The sequence below is a fragment of the Tenrec ecaudatus genome, chromosome 16 (assembly GCF_050624435.1).
Source record: "Tenrec ecaudatus isolate mTenEca1 chromosome 16, mTenEca1.hap1, whole genome shotgun sequence".
NCBI lineage: Eukaryota > Metazoa > Chordata > Mammalia > Afrosoricida > Tenrecidae > Tenrec > Tenrec ecaudatus.
The window spans coordinates 46498079-46525868 of NC_134545.1; the positions used below are offsets into that span (position 1 = coordinate 46498079).

The 27790-nt window shown below is 46.5% G+C and overlaps 1 protein-coding gene across 1 annotated transcript; it reads right to left on the reverse strand.

Annotated features, from left to right (window-relative positions):
• Positions 1 to 448: 448 nt before the first annotated feature.
• On the reverse strand, positions 449 to 25810 carry OIT3 (oncoprotein induced transcript 3). Its single transcript, XM_075534279.1, has 9 exons — positions 25750 to 25810; positions 20956 to 21324; positions 17803 to 17910; positions 16418 to 16540; positions 11472 to 11594; positions 10063 to 10223; positions 7728 to 8143; positions 2271 to 2370; positions 449 to 1046 (listed from the first exon to the last, which is right to left on the reverse strand). Exons 1-9 carry the CDS (start codon positions 25808 to 25810, stop codon positions 876 to 878), a joined length of 1632 nt encoding a protein of 543 aa, XP_075390394.1. The 3' UTR covers positions 449 to 875.
• Positions 25811 to 27790: the final 1980 nt, after the last annotated feature.

Consider the following 27790-nt stretch of genomic DNA (forward strand, 5'->3'; position numbering starts at 1 on the left):
TAGCAATTTAAAAATACGAATAAAAATCAATTCTACTGACTTTATTGAAGCCATAAAATAATTTTCCTAGTAAAAATTGGATTTAACTATAGGTAAAATTTATCTCTGGGTAAAGGTTAGGGTTAGGGTTAGGGTTAGAGTTAGGATAAATCCAAACATTTTTTTCTGTCTCTGTAGGATAGGATATTTATTTCAATAAAATTTGTCAAGCATCTACAAAATAAAGTGTTATGCCTTTTTCTCTGTCTTTCAATACCAAATAAGAGCACAGAAGGTACAAAACTTTAATTTTGTTCACAGTTCAGTCATTTAACCACTTATATGGATATTAATTAATTTATTAACACAAAGTGAAGACATATCATTTAAAGCAATGGAAAAACATCAAAACAAAATATATCACCCAAGAGAAAACTCAAAAGGCATTTTCAAAAAATAATTACCCACTGCTATCTTGATGAATTTTAATGAAATTTCTGAGGATGATTATTATTTATGTGAATAAAGCATCGTTGGGATTTTATTTATAATTCAAACAACAATTTAATTAACGGTTATTTCTCATTTGAAATATTGTACACAATTACGGTTTTTGTGTTTCTACTGCGTTACGTACATATGTGTTTTCTTGTAGGAAAGAGAGTTTAGCTTTCAACATGAGAAAGAGGTTCCATCCGCGTCTCATCATTGAGCAGGACTGGGGACAGTTTTCTGCCAACTTCTCCAACTAGGAGCCGAGTTTGTATAAACTCACTGTGTGAGACTCGGAGAAGGTCGATTTTCTAGGATATTGACTGGTGTTCACCAAGGGTGGAGGGTGACGTTCCAATGAGGAGGTCAGCCTAGGGCTCGGGCCTCACGGTGATGCGTGTCCACTAGTTCCCCCAGTCAATGGCGATGGGGCCGCCAGTCAGCACCTTGTTCTGTAGGTCACCTGTCTCCTCCCCTGCTGTGTCCCGACGCATCCGGCGATGGCAGCCTTGGGCACAGCGGGACCGCTCATCCAGCATTCCGCAGACGAGAACCCGGCAGTGCAGAAACACTTCCTGAAAAGATGCTCACCGTAACCAAAAAAACCGACACGTTTGGAGTACTTAGGATAAGCCACACACTCTACTAACCTACTAACCTTCACAACCCTTTGAGGTTAATGTTATTGTGCCCATCTTACTGATGAGAACATTGAGGCTTAGAGTTTAAGGGGCTTGCCCAAATTCACACACCCCGTACGGTGACAACGTTGGAACTTGGGTCATATCCATGATGTTAACTTCTGTATTGTTCTGGACACAGAAGAGACCTTTAAAAGGTTAGTTAACATCTTCGTTCTTCCCAAGGTCCGGGCCCCCAGGCACCTCTGCAGCAAAATGACAAGTCTTTTCTCGAATGAGCTTTTAATAAGTACTCAAAGCTCATGCCTAGCTGGTCAGGATTAGCCATCATTCTTCGGATTTGTTCAAGAACGATGATGTAGCCGGAAAAAACACGAATACTTTTAGAGCAGAATGTTGGCCTCAAGCTTTCTTTGTTTAAATGTTTATACGCCAGGCCTGTATACAGCCTCCCATAACCGCGCGTGTGTATACACGCACATATACAGAGTTACCAGGTTTAACTTTTTTCATACTTATCATTTTAATGACAACTTAATATTGCATTAAATAGATAGACTGTTTGGGGAGACCCCTCCCTTAATACTTCCAACAAACTGAAAAAAAAACTTTTTGGGAAACTATAAGAATTAGAAGTTTTCGACAAAAGAATAGAATTATTACTACATTCAATTGTCTAGAGATCATACCAATTTATACTGCTACTACACACCTCACCCTATAACCTTGCAAGCATTGCAATTTATGCTTTTTATAAACTCGAATTACATAAAAGGGTGTTTAATAAGCCTTCTAACTGGCATTTTGAGTGCTATTTTCCTAGAACATTTTACCTTTGTTTTTTTGGTACTTTCTGTCTCTATCCTTTGCTGCGTGTCTACCATACTGCTTTTTCAGCCATACCTGCCCAAAAGATTTAAAATTTCCATCATGCAGCATTTTATTTTTTTTAACAGGCATGGCTATTTTATTAGCGGTCAGACGACTGTGCCACTCAGGAAGTTGTGACATCAATGGCGTTGGGAAGCGTGTAGACGGTCCGTGTGGTGTTACTGGAGTTTTCATAGGTGATAGCTTAGCTCTCACCTGGGGCTCTTAGACCGTCTCCACACCCAGACACCTAGAAGGAAGGTCTGCTCGTTACCAGGGGACACCCACCTTGTGATCCTTGCCCACGAACTTGAAGACGGGGACCTGGAAGTGCTTTGCGAGGTGGTCCCGAGTTGTGTACTGCTTCACAGAGTCATCGGAAACGCAGCTGGAAGGGGAACAGCAGACTTGATGGTGCAAACAGACGTGGAAAAACAAGCCCGTCCAACGCGTTTGGCCCACAGAGAGGTCAAGTGGGTGGAGGAGGCTGGGCTTCACTCAAGCATTTGGAGAAAAATGCAACCCCTCCCGGTGCAGGCCGCTTCATTATGTCTGTTCTGTCCATCATCGGTACCCACACCCCAGGCAGACGGGCTCCTGGCTAAGTCCGGGGGTTTATTTAAACAGTAAAGTAATAGCAACATTATTTATTTAAAAGATACCTTTTGCTGAAAAAGCTGTGTTCTCAATGATAATTAATATATGAGGGGCCTTCAAAATGTTTGTGGGCAAATGGAATTAAAAGATGATGAAATTTTCCACGAGCTTTTAAAAGGCCTCTCCTAATGTAGAAATTCTGCCTTCGTGTACTTAAACTTCCCTATTAGTTTGAGAAGGCTTTTCTTGAGTTAAAGCGAATCCGTACAGGTCCCTAATATCCACCCCATCCATTAGACACCCCGGTGACTTGGTGGTTAAGTCTAGGTCTGCTGTGCACGGCCAGGTCACCACCAGCGGCTCCGTGGGAGAGGCCGCTTTCTACCCCATCCAGAGTCCTCGGGGACTCCCAGGGGACAGTTCTGCCATGTCCTCTAGGGGCACTGGGAGGCGGCATTCACTTGATGGCAGGGAGTTTGAGCTCGGGGAGTTTTTGTGTTTTTTTTCAATATACACCATCTCCTGAAGGAGCTCCACAGGCAAGCAAAGCATGATCCTGGACGTAAAGAATGCATAAATACCAATGTGTCTTAGAGAATTACTGGTCTTACTGCAGCGAGTCCATTCACCTCCAGAGTCCCCAGCTTTCAGAGAAACTTTTAGGTTTACCTGAGGATTAGCTGGGGGAAAGACATTTCACTGGCTCTTCATTCCGAGGCCATGACTTTATCTATTTATGGACTTTTTCTCCCCAAAGGCCAAGGATCACATTTTTCATTCTAAATTCTGAAGAAATTTAAAAAAACCACCTTGGCAGACTTTTTTTGTTTAAATGAATGCCTACTATTCCTTATCCATCAGCCTAGGTCGGGGTCAGATATGAGAGCCCATGAAACTGGCTACTGATTTCACATGCTTATAAACTGCTTTCTATTGGTTCATTGCTATTTGGGTGCAGGTGAAAAATTCAATAAAATGATTTTAAAATGAGACCTTTTGACTTATATTACTTCTAGTCCCTGCTCCACTGAACTAAATAGGAGCTAAATATAAAATGTGGTCACTGTAACTTACATCTTCTGCTTCTTTCCTCGTTTTTTCCTCTTCCAGAGGTGAAATTAAACATATCTTATCTTCTGCTTATCTTCTATACCAAATATCTGTTGCATACCTAATCTGTGCACGACACTCTGCTAGGTGCTGCACAAGACATTAAAGAAGTACTATTCTCTATGATGTCAAGAAATTTAGACTCTGTTATCTATTGTTAGAATAGTAACACTTGGTATTAAGTGATACTTTTAATCTAAGAGGCTCAGCATTTCAATTTATTTTTACCTAAAAATGTTTGTAGTTCAGACAGTGTATCAGAAAGTAAATTAATACAGATATATTTACTGCCATTGAGTCAAATCGGACTCATAGTGACCTTATAAGACAGAGTAGAATGCCCCAAAGGATTTGTAACTCTTTATGGGAGGAGAAAGCTTCATCGTTCTCTGAGAAGTGGCTGGTGGTTTCAAACTGCTGACCTGGTGGTTAGTAGCCCAACACACAACCACAACACCACCAGGGCTTCTAAGACAGATTTGGTTAAGTTAAATCTAACATCATATTATTTGCTTTCCCTTTTGACCTATTTTAAAAATTGTGTTGTTTTTATTATTTTCTTCTTTCTTCTGGATTGAGCCTTATCTGTTTTGTTTTTAGGTGTGATTTTCTTTTGGTGAGATCCACGATAGGTAAATCTATGAAGATAGTAACTAGATTAAAAGTCCCTTAGGGTTATGTGCAGGGAAGATGAGCGTTGTGGGAACTGGCAGGAGAAGAGCAGGTGCGGAGAGTGGGGAAGATGGAAGTGGAGAGCAGGGCCGGGGGAGTTTGGGTTTGACATCCTAACTGGCCTGCTGTGGACGGGAACGCGTGACTGTTTACCAAAGAGACCCACCCGCTGATGGCTTTTGAATGCTTGGGCATGCTTTTTAACAAGTTTAATTTCTTCTACAGCTTTTTTTTTTGTTACAATGTATGTGTTAAAGGGCTACAAAGTGAAATGACTCAGCTTTTTAAACTGTTTAAAATAAACAGGAGTCTTTTAAGTAAGGGTCTGCCTTATGATATATAAATAACTTGACAAGGTTTATTGAGACTGCACCTTACGTATTTATCTAGTAAATACATTTTGATTATGTCTTTATTTTTTGTAGAAAGTAAATATGACAGGTAGGAGACAATTTTTCAGATGATCGAAATGTTCATTGTAGTGATCATTTAGAGCAGTGGTTCTCAACCTTCCTCAGGCCCCGACCCTTTAATACAGTTCCTCATGTGGTGGTGACCCCCAACCATAAAATTATTTTCATTGCTACTTCATCACTGTCATTTTGCTACTGTTATGAATCGGGCGACCCCTGTGAAAGGGTCGTTCGACCCCCAAAGGGAACACGACCCACAGGTTGAGAACTGCTTAACATTTCACACATTTTAAATGTGTATCACTATTGTGTGTGAATCAAACTCACTGCCATCCAGTCAGTGCTGACTCATGGTGACCCTGCAGGAGAGGTGAGTTTCCGGACGGTGGCTGTGGGAGGGGAAAGCGACAACCTGTCTTTCTCACCAGGAGTGGCTGGGGCTTCCAACCACGGGCTTGCTATGAGCAGGACAGCGAGTAACCACTCTGCCCAAATCAAATAAAACCCCAAACTCCTAACTCCTTAACCTACTTAGCATTGTGACTCAAAGTTATTGAGAAAAATTTTTTTAATTTTAAAATTTGTAGTCATTAGGTTAAGATGGCAAGACACCCAGAAAGTCTGGTCAGCCCAGCAGCTCAGCAGGACAAATCCTCCATATTATGAACTGAGCTAAGGAGGCTACCGGAAGTTGAGGCTAGACATAGTCCCTTTGTAAAATTTACCAACAGAATGAAATACAGAGCCAGGAAAGGTGGTCAGCAGGGATGTGACAAGATTATGTTTTGCTTTAGACTAGATCACCCAGGGTGCTCTGTGAAGTGGAGCTCTGAGAGCTACGATTTAGCTGCCTAAACAACCCCCTGGGTAGTATAGTGGTTAAGCACTTGGCTGTGACTCACAAGGTTGGCAGTTCAAACGAGCCCACAGCTGCTCTGCAGAAGAAAGATGTGGCAGTCTGCTTCTGTGATGATTACAGGCTAGGAAACCTGAAGGGGCAGGTCCACTCTGCTCCCCTCTGTTCTAAAGCGTTGCTGTGACTCGGAATTGATTGGACGGTAAATGAGTGTTTGACAAGGAGTTGATTTGCGTTGTCCCGGTAAAAGGAAAGGAGGGCCAGACCCACAGGCCAAGGAGTGGAGAAGATGCAGTGAGGTTGGAACATTGTTTTGGGTTGTTTCATTTAAAAAAATTTTTTTTCTAATGTACATCAGGGGTTGAAAATCTCAAAGGAAGAGACTAGCGGCAGCAGGTGAAGGTTACTTGTGTGGAGAGACCCGAAGGAGCAAAAGCCAGTCGGAAACTTCAAGGTGCCTCGAGGTCACCCAGCACAAGGCACCCAGCAAAGGGCAAGCCTCGGAGCACACCTGCCCGCTCTTAGCAGCCCGCCCCTCTGTTTTTGCATTGCTCCATAGACCTACCCGAGCCTCTGATCCAGCTGACACTTAGAACAAGGAAAACAGTGCTGAGAGATCCCTGTTGGTTTGGGGTTTGAAGATGATTTTCCTTGGAATTTAAGCAGTGCGGGTGAAAACGGTGAGGCTTCTAATGACACCTCCAAACTACAGCTCTCATCCCAAGGGTCTTCAGGAAATTTCACGGACACCGGAACACCAGGAGAGCCTTCATCAACCCAAGCAAACAAGAAGCACACTAGATCTTTCGTCTCCTGCACTCTGCCCAATAGCTCTTCTCCCTCTCTTGCTCCCAAACTTCTCAAAAGAGGAGTCTAGATTCACTATTCTGATTGCCTGTGTGCTTTGAAATCCCTAGAATAAAGAAGCGGCCCCCACCTACTCTTCATGCTGTATAAAATGTGGAGGGGCGGGGAAGAACGCTTGTCTTCTACGCAGGGCATTCGTGGTCTTAGGTAAATCTGCTGCACAAGACCTCTTTAGAGTGTTGAAAAGCAAGGAGGTTACTTTGAGGACTAAGGTGCATCTGACCCATGCCATGGTATTTCCAATTGCCTCCTACCCATGCGAAAGTTGGGCATTGACTAATGAAGACCAAGGGTAAGTTGATGAACTTGAACTATGGTGTTGGAGAAAAATATTGAAAGTCCCGTGGACTGCCAAAGTATAAACAGATCTGTCTGGGAAGAAGTGCTGCCAGAACGCTCCTTAGAGGCCAGGATGGCGAGACTTGGCTTCTTGTGCTTTGGCCGAGTTGTCAGGAGATCCCAGTCCCTGGGGAAGGACCTCATGCGTGGTAAAGTGGAGGGGCAGCAAAGTGGTGGACTGACACAGAGGCGCACCAATGGGCTCAGCCCTTGCGAGGATGGCGCAAGGCCAGGTGGTGTTTCATTCTGTTGTACGCAGGGTCGCCGGGAGCTGGAACTGACCACCGTCCCCCCTCGGGAGACCTGGACTCTGTGCCTGCACTTGATGCCCATCTGTCCATGGAAGGTTCACACTCGGCTATGATGCTGAACAGGTTTCCGCCTTGCTCCCGGATGAAAATGGCCCAGAAAGAATGGCCTGGTGATGAACTTCCGAACCTGGCCGTGAGAACCTACGGGTGTGCCGCCAGTGTGGGCGCGCTGCAGCACCTAACAGCACCCTCTCTCTAGCACGATCACCCAGCCTGGAGTTTCCGCTGAAACTGGACCAGCCCAGCGCTGGTCTTTCTCTCGCCACCCAACCTTGTCCCTGGCCACTGGACAGGTTTTCCTGTGTGTCCTGCAGGCACTTAAAACCCAACCGCGTTATTTCAAATAAGCACACTCTTGAGTATTTTGACCACGTCTACTCCGGAGTATCTACCCTGTCCCTCAAGCTAGGCACCTCGGTGGCAGTTTTCACTCCTTTTGTCCTCAGTACTGTTTTCCTCCCAAGTGTCGACAAGAGGTTAGCGGCCAAGTAGAGGGCTGGCGGAGCGCTGTGCTGTGGGCGTGGGGGCGACGGGGAGCGGCGGGGACGGGGGAGGGGGTCGCGGGGGGGGGTGTCCTTACCCGTCGCGGATCAGGTAGTACTTGGGGACCTCGTCCATCGCGGACGTGGGCGTGGCAAAGCAGCTCTCCACCAGGCTCTGCAGCCCACTCACGTGCACCAGGGGCTCGATGCCGAAGTAGAGGGCGTCCCGCAGCTTGAGCGTGGGCAGGGCTTCCCGGTAGGGCTCCTCAAACTGCTTGTCCTTGAAGATCTCCAGGACGAAGGGGAAGACACCCCGGCTGCGGCTCCGGATCTCCAGCGGGGGGTTCCGCAGGTTGGGGACGTAGCCTTCGGAGATGGTGTACAGGCGCGGGAACTCGCATGTCACCGGGATCAGCAGCTTGCTGGTCCGCACGATGACGTCTCCGCTGCTTCCTGGGGTCTGCTTGGGGAGGCCCGTCACAAGATTGCTGGCCACGATCTTGTCGTTCACCACCTGCGCCAGGCGGGGCAGAGAGGGTGGAAAGGCTCCCTTGATATGCGTGCGCAGGCCGAACGGCCCCTGCCCGCGGCCCTAAGGGTTAATGCGTGTGCCTCAGAAGAAAGGCGTGGCGATCTGATCTGAACAACCAGCCCTTGAAAAGACTGGAGCACGGTCTCCTCAGACACACGGGAAGGGCTACAGGGCCTGGAGTTTCCCCCGTTAGGCAGACAAGTTACATCCACCCGGTGGCTCAGCCCCAACGTTTTCAAAATCGGACATACAAGGACCCAGCAAATGACACCCCGTCCCCATCTTTTCGGAGAGGGTAGCACCCCTTCAGATGCTCTGGCACCTGAACTCATCCCCGCCCTGAAGGCAAGCTCCCGACATGGCCCTTCCGTGCAATGACCTAGCGTATCATCAAAGCCTGGTGGTCGGCAGTAGGCCTACCTTCTTCTCCCCAAATCTCCCTCTGGCCCGCCCGCCCGCCCGCCTCAAGGCTGACTGGCTGCAGGTGGCAGGTGCCACTGCGGTGATTGCAGCCACAGTGATCCTAGCGACAGAGAAGAGCTGCCTCCAAGGGCTCCCACGCTGTCGTCTTTGTGGGAGCAGTCGCTCGGTCTTTCTTCCGCCGGGCCCAGTGGCCTCCTGGTTACTGGGGACCAGGGTCCCCGTCTTACTAGCCCCATACTTTTCCCTTGGTGGAGTCGAGGGGTTGCCTGAGCCGGTGATGGCACTGGCCTCTCAGCTGGCCTGCGGCATCTCTGTCCTCTTCCCTACCAGCTCGCACACCTGTAATCGCATCAAGACTGCCCCTTCTCAGAGGGAGCCTGGCTGGCATAGTGGGTTATGGACTGGGCTGTTCACCGCAAGCTCAGTGGTTCAAAGCTACCAGCTGCTTCTCAGGAGAAAGATGAGACTTTCTACTCCCACAAAGAGTTCCAGCCTTGGAAACCCATGAGGGCAGTTCTATAGGATCCAATAGGGTCTCTGTGGCGCACTCGGTGGCAGTGAGTCTTGGTTCCTGCGTAAGCCTTGGTGGTGCCATGGGACGTGTGTGGAGCAGCTAACTCCGGGACAGTGGGGCTACTAGCCGCAAGTCAGCAGTTTGAAACCACCAGCAGCTCCAGCGAGAAGGAGGAGGCTTTCTACTCCTGTCTCAGAAACCCACAGGGGCAGCTCTGCGCTGTCCTAGCAGGTTGAGATGGTTGAAATCGACAGGGTGGCAGCGAGTTACAGTGGCTGTCGTCATCCTCTCCAGCACAGAAGGAGCCGGATTCAGAACGATGGATAAAACTATAAGCATTTTTTTAACCTCAAACTGGTTCAATATATGAAATCATCCACTACATAAAAAATGACCGATCATCTGTGCTAGTCTTACACGTTATTAAAAATTCCTCAAGTAAACTCGTTTTCCCAAGGGGCCACCACCTGCCTTCCAGTAACATTAACAGTAGGGCCGGTACAGCCCGGCGGGTGGCTACACGCGCTAGACAGACTGGGCCGTTTGGACAGGAGGAACAAGCAGGAAATGCTTCCTCGCCCTCTGTCCTCCTCGGGCCAGGACCAAGACAAACAACGGCAGCTGCCCTCAGAGCTGGCGGAGTCAGGGCGACCATCTGGGCCGTGCCCCGCAGCGTTTTGCAGCTCTGTCCTTTCAGAACCAAGGTGGCCCTCTAGGCCGGCTGGCAGGCCCACCTTTCCCAATCGTGGCTGCGTGGCCAGCCTTTCACACCACTCAGGACCCCGCAGGCGCTCAAGCATCTGTTGTCAAACGAGAAGTTGTTTCCAGCTCAATATGTTCGATGTAAATATTTCAGTTCTGACCCAAGCCATACTACACGCCTCTGTCCATTTCCCCCTCCCTCACCCCTCTCCCCAACTGACTTTTGCTTATTCCCAAGCAAGGGTCCTCCAGGGGGACCTACATCGACCACCGTGCCACACGTCTTGAGGGAGAAGAGGATGTTGACATGGGTGCCATTGGATACCCCTTGGCAGGAAGTGTTCGTCAGGAATAGCTCCAGGCCACCAACCAGGTCCCGGGGGATGTTCACTTCAATGGTGTCGGACTTGCACAAAACAGGGACTGTGGGGGAAAGGGGCCACTGTTAGAATCGGGCAACCTGTACTCGGGGGAGGGTCAGGAGAACTTCTTCGGAAGCCTCAGCTTTTCTTCCCACCCCCATGGAAATGTATAGGGCTCAAACCAAGTTACCAATTAAAACCAAGACTTCTGAATCACAAGATTGGTACTCAGATGCATCGTTCCCAAACCAGGGAAGAACACGTCCGTGCGTGAACCCAGCAAGCTTGCCTCTCAATCTGTGGAGAGCAAGCCTCCCAAATGCAATATCAAAAAGATTCATGCTTAGCGCAAATGCCATGTCTTGGCCATCCAGAAAAAGTACTGCTTTGATTTTTCTTGGTGACTGCCCCATAAAACACAAGTAATGAAACAGTGGTAGTGTGCGTTCGGATTTCCAAATTGCCTTTGCGTTACCCAGTGAGATATTCATGCTGACTGTAAATCCCAGGTTAACACAATATTAAAAAAAGATCGCTTTTCCTTAGCATCCCACGCTGACTTCTCCAGCCTCCACTCCGCCTTAGAGGAATGCGTACGGGTACGGTCAGAACCCACTTCGTGACGGCATACCTTTAGCGGCTAAAGAACTCAAAGCTAGATGCGCACGAAACATTTGCCAGGTAACAGAGGGGCTGTTCTGAACAGCCAGAACTAGACTTCCAGATAATTGTGCTCAGAGGATTATTGAAGCCTGCATTTTAAGGGCAGGGAGAAGATTCTATTAGTTAGGTTCTCAACCTGTGGGTCACGACCCCTTTGGGGGTCGAACGACCCTTTCACAGGGGTCACCCAATTCATAACAGTAGCAAAATGACAGTGATGAAGTAGCAATGAAAATAATGTTACGGTTGGGGGTCACCACAACCTGAGGAACTGCATTGAAGGGGCGCGGCAGTAGGAAGGTTGAGAACCAGTAGGAAGGTTGAGAACCACCGAGTTAGGGCTTTCATCTAGTTTCCCAACCTAATTATCTGTCAGAAAAGAGAAGCCGTTGGTCATAGCACTGCGCCGATGTCTCGTTCCTCCCAGTGGAGAGCTCGCTGCACCGGTAAGCAGAGCACCCAGGGGAAAAGCAAAGGACCATGAGCTTGGTGGAGAGCTTTTGTTACACACCTGCTCTTGTGATCCATTCCGAGTCAGAAGTCTACTTGGAGAGCTGGCGTGTTCAAAGAGGAGAAAGGACCCTGAGACGTGTGTGTGTGTGTGTGTGTGTAATAAATGGAGAGGTCACGCCTGTCCCCATACTACCTTGGCAAGTGTGGTTGTCCTCAGACAGCACCAATCCTCGGGGACATTCGCACTGGTAACCCTTCTTGGTCGTAAGGCAGGAATGGCTGCAGCCGCCATTGTTGTTGTGGCACCCGTCAATGTCTGCGGCAGAACCCAAAAGACAAGTGAGCCGTCTGTGAACCCACTTCCCGGGAAGACCAGCCCTTGGGATGGTGCTGAGGGCTGACTTAGGGATTATACTGGATGCTGAGGCCCCGTCGGGCGACTGAGAAGTTCATAAAAGAGGGTTATGTATTGTTTCAGCGACAGAAAGCAGTCTTATAACATCCACAGCTCTACCTACTGAGAACTTTCCTCCTGAAGGAATCAAAAAGACCATTGACTACAAGAAGGCTTTTTGTTGAAATTTGGTGAGAGGAACCCAACCCTAATAATTCTTCTTGCTAGAATATTTCCTCAGAGCTGTGATGTGCAGTTGTTTATTACTGTTAAGATGGAATTCATAAATGGATGCTAAAATAATTTTATTAATTAAACTCCTTATTTTAAAACTTTAAAATGTAAAGTTTCGAATTGCAGAAATTTGTCAAAGATACTACAGAGAAGGACTGGATATCCTGCTAAGTTCCTGTTATTGATAGCTCATGTTGCCATGGTCCATTTGTAAATTAATGAGTCAAAGCTGTTACATAATTATGAACTAAAGTCCACAATCAGGTCAGTGCTCCTAATTTTTAATCTAATGTCCCTTTTCTGTTTCCAGATCCTACCTAGACTACATTTCTCAAAACCAAGCTCACTGCTATGGAGTGGATTGTGACACACAGTAACTCTGTAGGAGAGGGCGGAACTGCCCCTCTGGGTCTCCCAGACTGCAACACTCCACAGGAGTAGAAAGCCCCGTCTTTCTCCCGCTTGATATGTCCAGGCGGTGACAATTCATGACACTCGCATTGTTTTTGATTATCTGGATGGCTTGAGGAGTGGGGTTTGTCGGCTGTCCCTCAATTTGGGTTTGTCTGATTTCCCCCCTTCATTTTGGAGAGGAAGGCCCAAACGTCATTTTTCCATTGATGTTACATTCCATCCAGCCTCTTGGAAACACTGTGGGCGTTAAGGATGCGGAGCGACTGGCAGAGTCAATTCAACGGGACACGCTGGAGGATTTCTTGTAGCCAACTGGCAGGACTAGCTGGCTCCCTCTTAGGAAAAAGGCACTGGAAGAGGGCACACCATAAAAGTGGGGCCTGGATGACACACTACAAGAGTCTACTCCATAGCGCTCTTGGTGACATACCTCTACCAGGCAGCATTAGAAAGTTTCCTTTTCTCAAATTTAGGTTTAAAAATGACACAAAAAATGTTTATTAAAAATTAAAAACAAAATAAAACTACAATTTAGCTAATCTCAAACTTAACCAAAGACATTACCTGGGCATGAGCCCTGAGTCAGGAGCCCTGGTGGTGTACTGGTTACACGTTAGGCTGGGATTCACAGGGTTGACAGTTTGAAACCACCAGCAGCTCCCTGGGAAAAAAGCTGGGCTTCCGTCTCCGGTAAGTGGTTTCAATCTTGGAAACCCACAGCGGGTCACTGAGTCAGCACTGAATCCAGGGCAGTGAATTTGGTTTCGTTGTGAGTTCGGGTTCTCTCCTCAGTCAGGCACCATCAGTTCTGTTTTTCAATGAAGTTTAATTGGAACAATGCTATGCTCACGTTTGTGCCTCGTGTCTCTGGCTGCTTTTGCGTAGCGGGAGCAGACTAGAATGCTTGGACAAAGGCGAGGTTGTTTACTCCCTGGCCTTTACGGAAACCGAGCTAACTATTTTCCAGGGGAAGGTACTGGAAAGAACTGTTTCAAATCGTCTAAAAGGCTCAAAAAGGACACCTCAATTTCCAGTGTAAATAGACCTCTTTCAGTTCAATACGAATGAAAATATTATTTCTTTGGAAGATCATCAAATAAACTTGAGATGAATCCATTTTTGGAGGTTTCATAGAGAGGCTAAACTGACCATGGATTTGCCATCCAGAACGGGAGAGATGGTGGTACATCTGTTCATCAAAACGGACAGCCGTAGCCCGGTGAGTCTGTGGGGCCGTGGATAACTAAGCGTAACAGGACAGGCCTAGCTCGTTTCTTTGCACTTTGCCTGGCTGTGCTTCCCAGACTGTTCCCTAGACGTGAAGCTTGTGGCAGCCTCGATTTAAGCCAGCCCCCAGAAGAAGGCCATTTCCCCCGCAGTATGTGCTTATTCTGTGTCTTTGCGTTACTTGGGACAATTCTCCCAACCTTTCACACTTTTCAATAATCCGTTCCTTACGTAATAGAGTGGGAGAGTGTAAGCATAACTTTTATATGCCCTAGAAAAAATGTGTGACTTGCTTCATCACTGCGGTCTGGACCTCACCCTGCAATGTCCCTAATGTCTGAGCTTTCAAAAGGCTCCTGGGATGAAGGAATCAAAAGAGACGTTGTTTCCATGAACTTTTGAAGACCCCTGTCTACCTATATTGAAAAAGCATGGACATATACTGGTAATAGATGTGAAAATCACCATTCATCATTTTCCTCCCCTTAAAAATCGACCTTTCTTAATTCACTTAACTTCTGCGAGTCTCCCGTTCACTATCGGTAACATTAAGGGGCTGGGAGAAATGTTCACCAGGACATTTCCACGATATCTAAAAATGCAAAGTACAAATAAATGGAAATGATAAATTGACTTAAATATCAGGATATATCCAAATGTTTAGGAAGGACATGTCTGACAGGTGAGGGTAGGAGTCATTTAAGTGCTCCTCTCGGACTTGGTTACTGCTAGGTGCTGTCCAGTCAAAAACAGAAGAAAACGGCCCTGTCCGGGCCACCGTCGCAACTGTACAATCTCCTGTAACCAATGTAACGCTTTTGTAGTAAAACAAAATGACACAAGTTATTTAAAGGGAAAAACCATTTTAAAATTTAAAAATATGATTATCTAACACCTAACTCATGAGACAAATATGTTCAGGGTTACAGATGGAAATATTAATCCTGAATTGTAGCTCATATACCATTTTTATCTTCTGCTAAATAGTTTTTAGTTATGATGATTAAGTTTTAAGCATGAACTATACTATTGCCAATAAAATGCTCATGAATAATTACATGAGCAGAAGGGATAATGTCCCACAGGGAGCATCATTAATATTCAAACATGGAAAGACTATTGCTTGGAATAATGAAGATTTAAAAGGAACTGAGGACATTATTCCCACTCAACAAAATTTTAAATAAAGCTAGTCTTGTTCCACAGGATCTCTCAAAAAGCTCCCTGCGGCTGGGTCGATTTTTAACTCACAGACTCCATGGAACAGAGCGGACCTGCTATGGTAGGTTTCTGAGCCTGTAGGTTTCTGAGCCTGTTTCAAACTGCTGACCTCATGGGTAACAGCCCAACACACAACTGTCTCTGCTACTAGGGTTCCCACGAGCAGGGAGAAGAGTTGAGCATTATGGCTAATGACCTCCCGGTTAGTAATGCTTAAATTTTCTGGCACAGGATAAAATGTAGCGCCAGTCATAATTTCTCCTTTCGGGGAGCATTTTATTACTGTGAATCTAACTAGAATAAACTCTTTTTCAGCAGGGGCCCCATGGGGCCACTAACCGCAAGATCAACAGTCTGAACCTCGCAGGTGCTTCTTGACAGGTGGGTCGTCTGCTCCTGGCAGGCCTTTGAAACGCTAGCGGACAATTCTACTCTGTCCAACAGCTGAGGGAGACAGGGCTGGGACAGTTGAAGAGGCTGTAATTCTGTCGGGAGGAAGGCAGGGCTTTCTACTCCGGTAAACAGTTACAGCCACGGAAACGCTCAGGGACCATTCCACGCTGCCCGTCAGTCAGTATTAACTCGATGGCCATGAGTTTGGAGAACGACTGATGGTACAAAAGTAGAATATTTGACGTGGTGGAAAAGCGTGACGTTGTTCACTACAGGGTATCAAGTAAACACAAGGAGGTTCACCTTGCCTCCCGGGTGGGCAATCAGGTACAAACTACAGGGTTGCGACCAGCTGAAACGGACTCGCTGGCAGGTGGACGGTGGGAGGCCTCTATCCTGCCATACATTCGGTTATCCGGAGAAACAGACACGATGTCCTCAGAAAGTAACGGTTAAGACGTGTGTCTCTCCTTGTAATCCACCTGGTGCTTTCTGGGGTGTGTTTGTTTTTTGCAGGGGGTTTGTCCCTCAACTGCCAGTGGCATGAGATTCTTCCGGCAAGCAGAAGGGGTGAGAGTCTGGTTGCAATGCTCTGTAAAGGCAAATGTCGCTTAGAGAAGGAGGATGAGCTGGGTTTCATATCGTAATGGAAGAAAATGTCCATTTCAATTTCTTGGTGCACGTCACTTAACAATGCTTCTTTGGTTACTTGATCATCTAAACTAGGAATGGAGCCAGAATCTCTAGGAGGCAGGCCTGGGAAGGGCGGGCTTTAAATGCTTCTGAGGTTGATTCTTATTATTGGAAAATCGAGAAAACACTTCGGTTGTTACCCTGCCTGCCTCTATTACCTGGCTGCTCTCGGTGAGCTCCTTGGACCAGAAACAGAGGAACATAGGCGTCACCTGGAAGCTAGTTAGAAACACAGTCTCTCGGCCTGATCCCAGATCATGAATCAGAACCTGCATTTTAACTAGATTCCCCAGGTGATTCATGGGCACATTAACATTTGAGAAACAGAATGCATTATTTTTATTTCTCAAATAAAAATGTAGCTCTCTGCCTCTGTAGGATTCCATCGTTCCCTTCCGTTAAACCGTGGAGACAAAATCAGCAGCGAGTTCTGTCTACAACACGAGCATCCTCAAGGAAGATGAGCCCCCTCCACCATTCCTTTCTGCCGCCCAAGTGATACTCTCATCCAACATGAGATCACTTCGTTTAGGTTCATGGTTCAATCTCTCATTCATTCTCACCTTCACAAGTTTTGCCGTCACTTCTTAGCACTCGGCCAACTCCACACTCACAGCGATAGGAGTTTTTGAGGTTCACACAGCTCTCACTGCAGCCACCATTGTTGAGTTCACATTCATTTTCATCTGTCGGATAGAAACCACACCGTTTACATCCTGCGGAGTAACTAACTCATCCTTTTCACAAGCTCCTGAGTGAACCCCCCCTTTCAGAACATTGGGGTACACCTTCCACAACGCTGGTGGCGTAGTGTCTACCGGTTGGGCTGCTAACCACAAGATCATCAGTTCGAAACCACCAGCTGCTTCATGGGAGGAAGATGAGACTTTCTACTCCCATGAAGCGTCTTCCAACCCACATGGGCAGCTCTACTATCTCCTAGAGCAGTGTTCTGAACCTCCCGAATGCTGTGACCCCCCAACAGTGAAATTATTCTCATTGCTACTTCATAACTGTAATTTTGCTACTGCTATGAATCAGGCGACCCTTATGACAGGGTCGTTTGACCCCCAAAGGGGTTGTGACACACAGGTTGAAAACCGCTGTTTTAGGCTGACAGGAGAGTATGTAGACAATCCCAAAGCTCTGCATAGCTGACAAATACTCTCACTCCCCTTTCTTTCTACTCAGATTTAAATTTCTACTCAAACTAAAATTGCAGGAGGGGGCTTGGAAATGCTCGTGAAAAAAGGGAATTAAAAGATAATGGAATTTTGGGAACCCTTTAGACTAGTGTTGTCCAAGAGAAATAAAAAACAAGCCCCATAGATAGCTTTCAATTTTCTAGTAGCCACATTTTATAAAGTTAAAAAAAAAGAGGCAAGGAACAGTAATTTTAATAATATAGTCTATTTAATCCAGTAAATCTGAGAGAGTTTCATTTCAGGATGTAACCAATACTCATGATGAAATAGTTTTGCTTCTTTTTTTCCTACTAGCCCTCAAAATCTGCTGCATGTATTTTATAGTTGTAGCAGATCTCAAAGCTGGTGCTAATATTTCATTAGAAATACTTGGCTTAAGTTTAAACTCATAAAATTTACTGTGAGTTATTCAAGCTGGGCTAACCATTTTTAAAAAAAAATTTATTTTCCAGTGACTGAACTGAGTATCAGTTTTAAATGAATAAAAATAAATGAAATGAACATTCAGTTTTTCGGTGACACTGACCCCATTTCAAGTACTCCACTGCCACCTGTGGCCAGTGGTGATTGTACTGGACAGTGCAGTTCTAGGCTGGTCCCAATCACTGGATATATTTGGCTTGAAGCAAGTATCACCCCACATGTTCAGATTCACCCAAATGAAAGAGCTCCGCGGCGGGAAGAGCTTTCCCTTCGTCCCTTTAATCCCAGGAGTGTGTTTCTACTTCATAATTGCTTCTCACCAAAGCACGTCTGCTTGTCAGGACCCAGCCTGGTCCCAGGAGCGCAGGTGCAGTCACTGGCATCCGGGCAGTTCCCACTGCAGTCCTCGTCACAGATGTCGTAGAAGTCTGTGAGAGAGAGAGAGAGAGAGAGAGAGAGAGAGAGAGAGAGAGAGAGAGAGAGAGAGAGAGAGAGAGAGAGAGCATCGGTGCGGGGACCGCGCGCTCGCTCGTGGAGCAAATTCCTTGCCAACACCAAGGGAATTCTCATTGAGCTGGATTTATATAATCCAATAAACTGCTTAGGCACACCTATCACGATGATCAATGATTCTCAAAAATATATATTTTTTATTTTGCGGGAGGAGGGAGGCCAAATAAAACCAGCACCAAGTATGAGCTATAGACTGGAAAACAGACAGACAGATAGACAGACCCTCCGTTAGGCACTCTTGTTTCCCACTCTCCAGGTGGCACATTGGCTAACACTGGGGTGCTACGTGACAAGGGTGGAAAAGGCCTGGCGCTGCTCTGCTGCCCTATCGACGACAACCAGCAATCCGACCAGGAGGTTCTCTTCTGTCGCACAGGGTCACTGGGAGTCAGAATCACCTGACAACACACATTTGCCCCCTAGGGATTCTCTTTCTAAACGGATATAGATTTTGGCAGCATACAACATTTTCCTTCTAGGTAGTCTATTGTTTAAATGTCCGTATATGGATTTTTTTTCCGTATATGGATTTTGATGGGATGAACTGTACAGCAGCTCGTTTGAAGAGTCTGAACTGATCTCAAGCCGTCATCATTTCTCTGCGCACACACTTCAAATCAACGGCTGGTGACTGCAGTCTACCATGTGATGCAAATCTGGACACTTGTGGACAAGCCGAGTTTTTCTGCACGTTTTTCTGGCAAAATAAGGTGCCTCGGCCGATATTCAGGTTGACTTATACATGAAATACCAAATATATATATATCTATATATATTTCAAATAAAAATTCCATGATCTTTTAGTTGCATTTTCTCCACAAGTTGTGGAGGCCTCTCGTATATTAGGGTAAATAAACATGAATTGCTACTAGGTTCCAGTTTAATCATGTACGAGTTTACTCCATACAAAATGTGTTTAAACGTGTCTCTGCGATCAGTGGATAGCGAGAGAAGACACGTTCTCTCTGCCATACACCCATCTTAGCCTTGTTGGGTGCCTTCAAAATCGAGGTCCAATCAAAAGTGGCCCCCCAGGGGGTCTGCTGGGCCAGGAGATTCGAGCAGAGAGGTCAGCTCAGAAGGCTAGGACGACAGATTTGGGGGACCCTAAAGCAGTAATCCAGATATATTTCCTCAAAGGATACAGGATGATCACAGGGGCTTATTAGAAAGAAGTTTGAAGAGAAGTAAAAGTTGATCAAAAGCAACGATGGTGCAATAGCCGCCCTCGAGGGGATGAGGACCCGGACTGTGGGAGAAGCAGGGCGGTGTAAGTTCTGTACAAATAGAAAAACCATAGCATCATGAGGGCTCGCAATGGAGGGAGGGCGGGGAGGGAGGGAAAAGGAGAAACTGATTAACAAGGGCCTCAGGAAGAAAGATATGGTTTTGCAGTTGTTGATGGCAATATATGGACATATCTGCTGCACATAATGAATGTAAAGATTGTTATACTATATGCAAGATCCCACAATAAAATGATTTATTAATTTTAAAATGATTAATTAATAAAATAAAAAATTTTAAAGTTGCATTGGTAAGGAAAAGGCTAGGAAAGTTGAACCAAGAAATTATTTGTGGAAACACAGGGGATCCAGGACAGATGACTCCTCCAGAACCAGTGATGAGAGTGGCGATGCCTGGAGGGTGGAGAGAATGTAGGGTAGAAAGGGGGAACTGATTACAGGAAACTACGTATAGCCTCCTCCCTGGGGGAGGGACAGCAGAGAAGAGGGTGGGGGGAAACATCAAACAGTGTAACATATGACAAAATAATAATTTATGAATGATGAAGGGTTCATGAGGTAGGGGGGAGTGGGTCGGGAGGGGGAAAATGAGCAGCAGATATTAAGGGCTCAAGTAGAAGGCAAATGTTTTGAGAATGATGATGGCAACAGATGTACATGTGTTCTTGACACAATGGATGTATGTATGGATTGTGATAAGAATTGTATGAGCCTCCAATAAAATGATGAAAAAAAAACATTTGCTTTCTACTTGGAAAAAAACAGAAATTATTTGTGTCCACCACTATAATTCACTTGAAGAATTTCAAGGGTACAAAGGGCTGTCCCAGGAGAATTTTGCTGGAAATCCTTAGCCAATCCACTCTACAGCCCTGACCTTGCCCCTTCAGACTCCTCTGCGTTCCCAAAACGCAAAGAATATTCCAAAGAAATACCATGTGTGTCCCTTGAGGAGGCCCATACTGTCATTTGGGCCTGAGCTCTGAATCACAGAGCTAAGGATTCTCTGGAGAAGGGTTAGCGAGATGGAAACATGGACTTCAGAAGGTGTATAGACCTGGATGAAGGAGGTGTCAATAACATTAGCTTTATATTTTGGTATTTTTGTTTAATTGAGGCTCCTGTGACTTTGTAGCAATACTTTTTTACTTACCGTCATATAGATGAATGTGTGTGTGTGTAAAGTCCTTGGGTGGTGTGAATGGTTTGTGATTGGCTGCAGTCTAAAGGTTGGTGGGCAGGGTCACCAGCAGCCTCACAGAAGAAAGGCCTGGTGACCTGCTCCTGTAAAGGTTACAGCCAAGAACACCCCGTGGAGCCGCTCTGCCCTCGAACACCTGGGGTCACCGTGAACCGCAAGTCACCGACAGCCATGAGTTTGGTTTGGTGACAGATTCGGAAGGGCCACTCCACACTCAAAAAGTTGGGAGGCTAATTTTTAGATAACTAAAATGAACATTTAATTTTCTAATGTTTGGTTGAATGAAATGAAGAAAAAATAAAAATCAGAATCCATCAAAGTCATAGCTCCTCACCCCGACCCCCACCCCAAGAAAGCTTCAGAAATCTAAGAACAGATTTCAGAAGTTACCAACGGGGAGTGTCTCTAGCTCAGAATTTATCTTGTTCAGCTCTCAGAGGCTCCAGTTACCAATAAACGAATGTAAGACTACTTTCCCCCTTAGCCCCGTTTGGCCTTGGGCAGGTACTCACGACCACAGTAGACATGGAAGCAGACACTGGGCTTAGTCAGACGATACACATAGTAGCCTCCGGGACACGCCTTGACCTCCACCGTGGTGTTCCAGAGGCAGCAGTTGCCACTGAAGCTGGCACAGGCCTGTCGTTGCACAATGCCATCGCCTTCTAGCGGGTGGCTGCCATTGAGCCAGACGGGCGCGTGGGTTCCACAGTGGTTTTCTGGTATGCAGAAGGTGGGCATGGCGTCTCCTGCCATGCTCGTGAAGCGGTACCACTCCCCATCCACGTGGTTGTCACATAGAGGGGGGCCTTGGGACTCATCCAGCTGGTGATCGGTGTTCCTCCACGGCTCGTTCAGACTGATGTACGCGGAGCACGGATCTAGGGCTGAAAAGGACATCCAAGAGCCCCAAGTGAAGCCGACAGCGCCCTCCACCTCCTTGCTGGTGCAGTTCTGAGCTTCAAGAAAGAAATCTCAAATCTCCAAAATAGCCGCTAACGATTCTTTAGGTCACTTAAACATTTTTCATAAACATTATTTACAAAAACATTTAGAAGCTGTTTAAGGTTTAGGGTTAGCATGAGACTAAATTTTTAATTCACTTGATCTTGGGGTAGAAGGGTTGCTCAGAACAAGGGGGTGGGGGGGGTGGGGAAGTATAGTCTCACCGAACTCTGTCCTCGGCTCCGATTTTAGCGTCCTGGTTTCTTAGCTGGAGGCTGTATTTTAGGAAAATAACTGATACACTTGGTGTCCAGAGGAAGTTGATCAGACTAGAAAGGGGCGCCTAAAAAAGGATTTACTGGGTCGGGGAGGGAGGGGCCCAAAAAGGAGCTGATACCCAGGGCTCAAGTAGAAAGAAAATGTTTTGGAAATGATGATGGCAACATATGTACAAGTGTTAGTTATTTTTATGGATTGTTATAAGATCTGTAAGAGCCCCCAATAAAGTGATTAATAATAATAAAGTATTTACTGAGAAGAAGCTGAGAAACTTAGTTTGGAGTAGAGAAGACTAATATATATACCTGTCAGTCTTACAAAAAATATCCGGAACAGAAGAAGAATGAGATTTTTTGTTACAAGAATGCCCTAGCTCGTAGCTGGCTAGCCCCAGAAGGTTGGTGCCTCCAAGCCACCCGCTGCTGCATGGAGAAAGACTGGGTCTCCTCTGGGGACCTGTGAGTTGGGATGGGTGCACTATGAGTTGGGACGGGCTTCGCCACGATGGGTTTGAGTTCTGAGGTTATTCTGGGTGACAAGGATAATCCCAATTGCTATGGGAATTCATATTTCAACCCAGCGGTTCAGCAATCAGAGTCTGCATCACAGTGGTAATTTTTCATCTTTGGAAGTACTCCAGTGGCCTGATGTCCATTTGTAAAGAAGATGGACGTTGGGCATTCGCAGGAAGCTTGCGTTGATAAGGAAAAGGGAAAGTTCTTGGGTACGTGTCAGCTGCTTTGAAATACCCAACACAGTAACAAAGCTGTCCTGAATTTGGTGGCTAGCCCACCAGCTTATTGAAGCCATTCTGCTGCTGATAATGCAGTCATGCCATTGCTCAGGCGTGAGTTTGAGTGAAATTACTTGGACAAAAGAATGTCATCGAACGCATTTTAATGACGAAAGACGCAAACACCCTCAGGTCTCCCATTTTTTTTGTCAATACAGGCAAATCCTGACTTGATGTAGGTACATTTTGCTGGTGAAGTATCTATCTCTGAAGCCAAGACATTCTCGAAGGAGCCACTGGCTCCAGAGCACTATCTTCTGAGTGCCTGGATGCTGACTAACAAACCTGCAGGCCACAGTGAGGAGCTGGACTTGGCCCGATGGCAGTGGGTTGGGTTTGGGAGTCCGGGTAGCACTCTGCCCATAGCACTGGTTCTGACAGAAAGACTGGCTCCTCCTCCCCTCCAGCCACTCCTCAGGAGGAGGTGCACCAGCCGGTTCCATAAAGGTTAACAGCCTTGGAAACCTCATGGGCAATTCCACTTCGCTCTACAGGGCCTGCATGAGTGGGCTCAAGGACCCGACAGTGGGTTTGGTTTTGTTGTGGCAGACAGGTGTTGCCGTTAAACTAACAAACACACCGAATTTACTTCCACTGAGTTGATTACAACTTACTGCCACCGTATGGGACAGAGGGGAACTGCCCCTGGGGTCTCAGAGGCTGTAAATCTGTTGTTTTTTATTTTCTGGGTCGTACAGTTTTATTCTCTTTTAAGAAATCTATTTTAACTATTCTAGTTCCCCTGCATTTCTATGATGATTTTAAAATCAGTTTATCAATTGCTGCAAACTAGGAAGTAAAATGAAATCTGTTGATAATTTGATGGATTATATTAAATCTATAGATAAATTTAGAAAGAATAGATACCTTAATATTAGTATGGATTTTTTTTTTTTGAGACTGCAAATCTTTCAGAGAGCAGAAAGCCTCACCAGGGTGGCTGGTAGGTTTGAACTAAGAAACCTGTATGAGTAATGCTTCTAGGATATAGTTTGTGGGTGGGGGACTCAGTACTAGCAAGTGCTCCATAATACATGTGCATAGCTCATGACTATAAAATCTGAATTGTCTGGAAAATTTTTTAGATTTTCTCAGTCTACATTTCAAATTCAAGTTTACTGTCTATACTACCTTTAGATCTGGCCCAACCAGAACAGAAGCTTGGGACAAGACACCTATAGGAGACTGCACTGAAATAACGCACGGGCAGAGTGAGGCTGCCTGCGGCATCCCTCTCACTTCTAGAAAATGCTCTTGAGGGAAGAGATAGCCTCATGCTAAGTTTTCTTCCCTCGCAAAAGGTGGATTTTCTTCCATCCTTAACTGCTCTCAGGTATGATTTGCAGAACAATTTCACAGAAATGTTTGGCTCATCTCCCTGGCTCTAATTTCATAAGAAATGAAGCAGTGGTTAGATTCATTTAAATTTAATCATCATTTTACTTCCTCTCCTGTTGTGAGGCAGATCTGTCATAGTGAGAGATTTACTCTCTAAAATGACAAATAAAATGAAGCAAATAAAACCAACTAAGTTTATTTATCTTATGTAAAATACATTAAAAATTTAAACACTCAATATTTTCTTTTATCATATTAAATATGATCATCTTACCCACTTTTAGGGCAATAATTCAATTGCTTAAGAATGATCTTAAATCCTGATTTCCGGCTTCCACGGTGGAGCCCAGGATTTGGTATATAATGCATCTCGCACTCTGGAAGTATTACATATTGCATTCTCAATCTGCCCAAATCTACTCCCCAAATAGGTGGGCTGGGGCCCCCACCTCAGGGATGGGGCATTACAAGGCAGCATAGGGGCCCAAGTCACCCAACACTAAACCAGACACCCCGCAACCCTCCTGGTGCACTCCCGCACCCCACCCCGGAAGCTAAGCCCCCAGGGATTTGGCCGGCGCCCCTGCCCTCCCTCCTCCGCGTCTTCTTCCCTTTCCCCACAAATCCGCGGTTCGCTTTCTCCCCTCTGATCTTCCTCTTCCTGGTTCCTCCCCCGCCGCCGAACCCCGCGACTAAAAGCGTCCACTTCAGGCCCTAAAATTCTTGCTTCTGGCAAAGAACCGTAAGTTCAAAAAGGCAGGAACAAATGACGTTCAGGGGGGTCCAGGACCTGCTAGGGAAAAGGGTAGGAGTCCAGGGAGCCCAGGGCGCCAGGAGGTTGGCTGTCTCCCAAGGTCAAGCGCCACAGGACCCACGTCCTGGGTTTGGTTGGGGTTTAATCAGAGTTCCCGCAGGCCAATTAAAAGCCACGATTTAGTTGGGTTTTCCTTTAGAGAAGTTTTAGAACATAAACCAGAGTTCAGAGTCCCTCAGCTCCCAGGTTCCTTTTATGATTAAATGATCTGTTAGGCTTTATTTGCTATTCGTGACCCGGTCTTAGTACATAATTATGAATTAAAGCCCAAGATTATTCAAATGACCTTGGGCTGTAACCTAACGGCTTTCTCCGATTCAGTATTTCGCAGGGCATTCCGATTTCGGCTCCAGGAGCCCAGAGGCATTGCGGGGTCACCCGTGTGACTTCCTCAAGGACCAGGTAGTTCAAACCCTGAAAAAGGAGACTCTCCGCTCTGGGAAACCCTAGAGGATCAAGTTCAGCTGGAATCGTCTTGATGGCACATGATTTGGTTTGGGATTCAGGCTCAAGCTTAAAAAAAAAATCATTTTATTGGGGGGCTCATACAACATATATGTATATAGTTTCAAGCGCATTTATACATTTGTTGCCATTATCATTCTCAAGACAATCGCTTTCTGCTTGAGGCTCGTAAGGTGCCAGGGCAAGACCCCAGGTTACCCCGAGGAAACACATCGGGGCCAATTAGCTACTACCAGTGTTTAGAAGGAATATTCTCTTCCTCTTACCCCCACTCCCAATTCGAAGGTCAGTTTTATTCGGAGGAAAAGACAGAGAGGTGAGAAGTTTGTTAGTAACTGAAATGGAAACTTTTTTCTTCTCCTCATTGATCAGATTCCCATCAAAACCGCGGACTGAGAGTTAAGATTCCCTCAATCTGTGAGGAAAGGTCTCATTTTCTGATGTCAAAGTTAAGAAGTTTGGTTTATCCAGATCTGTCCTTTTTGTGGGAACAGAAACCTTCAACTCTAAGACCCTTCTGCGCGCTGCTCAAGGGCCCGTTGGGTATGGCAGGTCCCTGGGATTTCAGATTCCCCGACTAGAGGCTAAATAGAACTGGGAACAGAGTCTCTGCAAACATCGTTTCACAGGGTATCAGCGAATTCTTGTTAGGGGGCTTGGCGGAAGACTCACCCCTTAGCAAGGCTGGCGCGATCAGGGCGGAAAGGCAGGTGAGCAGCAGGGACTGCGGCATCCCCCGTCTTCCTTCCAGCAGCGGCAGACTGGAGAATCCTGCTAGGAACTCTTGTCCTTTGTCCCCTTCTTTTTCTTTTTTCTTGTCCCCTTCTTTTTCAAGCACTATTTTAAAAAATTTATTTAATGCCCTCTAGGCTCTTAGGGCCTTTGTCCGAGGAAGAGGGTGAGTGGAAGAAGATGGCTCTTGCTCCGGCCCTGACTCCAGATGGACACACTGCTTTATACTGTCGACAGGGGTAGTTTATTGATAGACTTCTTGAGAAAAAAAAAAACCACCACCTTCATCCTCCTATTGTTTTCTCTCATGAATTCCCTGCAGTGATACATCCAGTATCTTATCCAGAAGGGAATTCTAAATGAGGGACATCCTCTCATGTCACAAGCTTGTTTTGTGACTTCTGGGCGCTTGCTTCATGATGCGGCGCCTCAGTGAGATAGAGCCCAAGCCGGGAGCAGCGATTTAGAAGCCACTTGGTCAGATGGCCAAGCAGTTTCTAAGAGCACACACACAAAGTAGGCGAGGCCGGTGTCGAATGGGGCGATAGTCTCTCGAAGCACACATAAGTCCACTCTATCGTGGTCTCAAAACTGCCTAAGGAAACAAGACTTAATCTGTGTTCGCACCAGTTCCTGCAGGTACTGCCGGGGCTGTCACGGTGTCTTCTCCAGACTTCAGTGCTTTCGTGTCACCTATTTTACAGGCCCTCACACTAAGCTAGGGGCTCCTGCTGTGTGTCATCTCATAGCGACCCTAAAGGTCAGGGTAGAATCGCCCCACAGGATTGCGAGGTGCCTTTGGAAATCACGGGAGTCCGAAGAGACGACAACAGAGGTTAATCTTTACCGGAAGCAGATTGCTACATCTTCCTCCAGCTGAGTGACTGGTGGGTTTGAACCACCAACCTTTCCTTGGTCGTCGAGTTGCTGTGTGACCTGGGCTCCTTAGCAAACCCATTGCTGCCAAGTCATTCTCACTCACGGTGACCCGGTCAGGCAGAGCAGAACTGCCTTGTAGCGGTTTACAATTTGGCAGGACGTATTAAATCAACCGCATACTGAAAAGTCAATGGCAAAGTTTACCAACCTTCACTTTCAGACAACAGAGGAAAACGTGATTTCGCTGACATGCTAAGATGTCGTGGGTTCCTGAGATGCAGCAGGCGCTCACACTGAGGAGAGGCGCCCGGTGCTGAAGGCTAGCCGCTCCCGGGGGGTGGGGGGTGGGCGGCGGGGGGAGAAAGAGTTGACCATCTGCTTCCACAAAGATTGACAGCCGGGGAAGCCCCAAGGGGCAGCGCTTCTACATGCTCTGGTCGGAACTGTCTCTTGTCGGCAAAGGGCTATACTGATGTCCCTGGTGGTGTAAACGGGGACCGCCCCCTCCTGCTACGGAAATGCTGGAGATTTGAGCCCACGCACCAGAGGTGCCTCCGAAGGCCTGGTGCCCTACTTTGGAAAAATCCGCCATTGAAGACTTGACGGCGCACATGTCTACTCTGACACACGTGAGTTGGCAGGACTTGAAATCCACTTGATGGCAACTAGTTAACACTGAAAATCATGCGACGGGAGGGAGATGGGGAGTGGTATGGAAAGATGAAAGGGCTGGGAAAGACTCCTCCACCACCAGTTTGGGCTTCTACTCCTGCACTTGGCCCATCTTAATTTCCCCACATTTCTAGTGATCGGACAAGGAATTCTGTCTTCGGGAAGGGCATTCAAATGATCGTGGTCCCCCTCCTCCTCAGGGTTCCAGTTCAATTAGGCAAATATTCGTGCTCAAGTATTTGTTCACCCCAAGCACAGTCCAGCCAAGGGCTCCTGTCCTTCTCCAACGTACTTAGTGCTTCCATCACTGATCAGGTTGTCGGCAACTCACTGGTCCCACTGGATGACGCTGGCCTGGTGGGCTCCCTCGGTTCAGGCTTGTGCTGTTAGGGGCCAGTGTTTCGAACAGAACACCCCCCCCCCCCCCCCC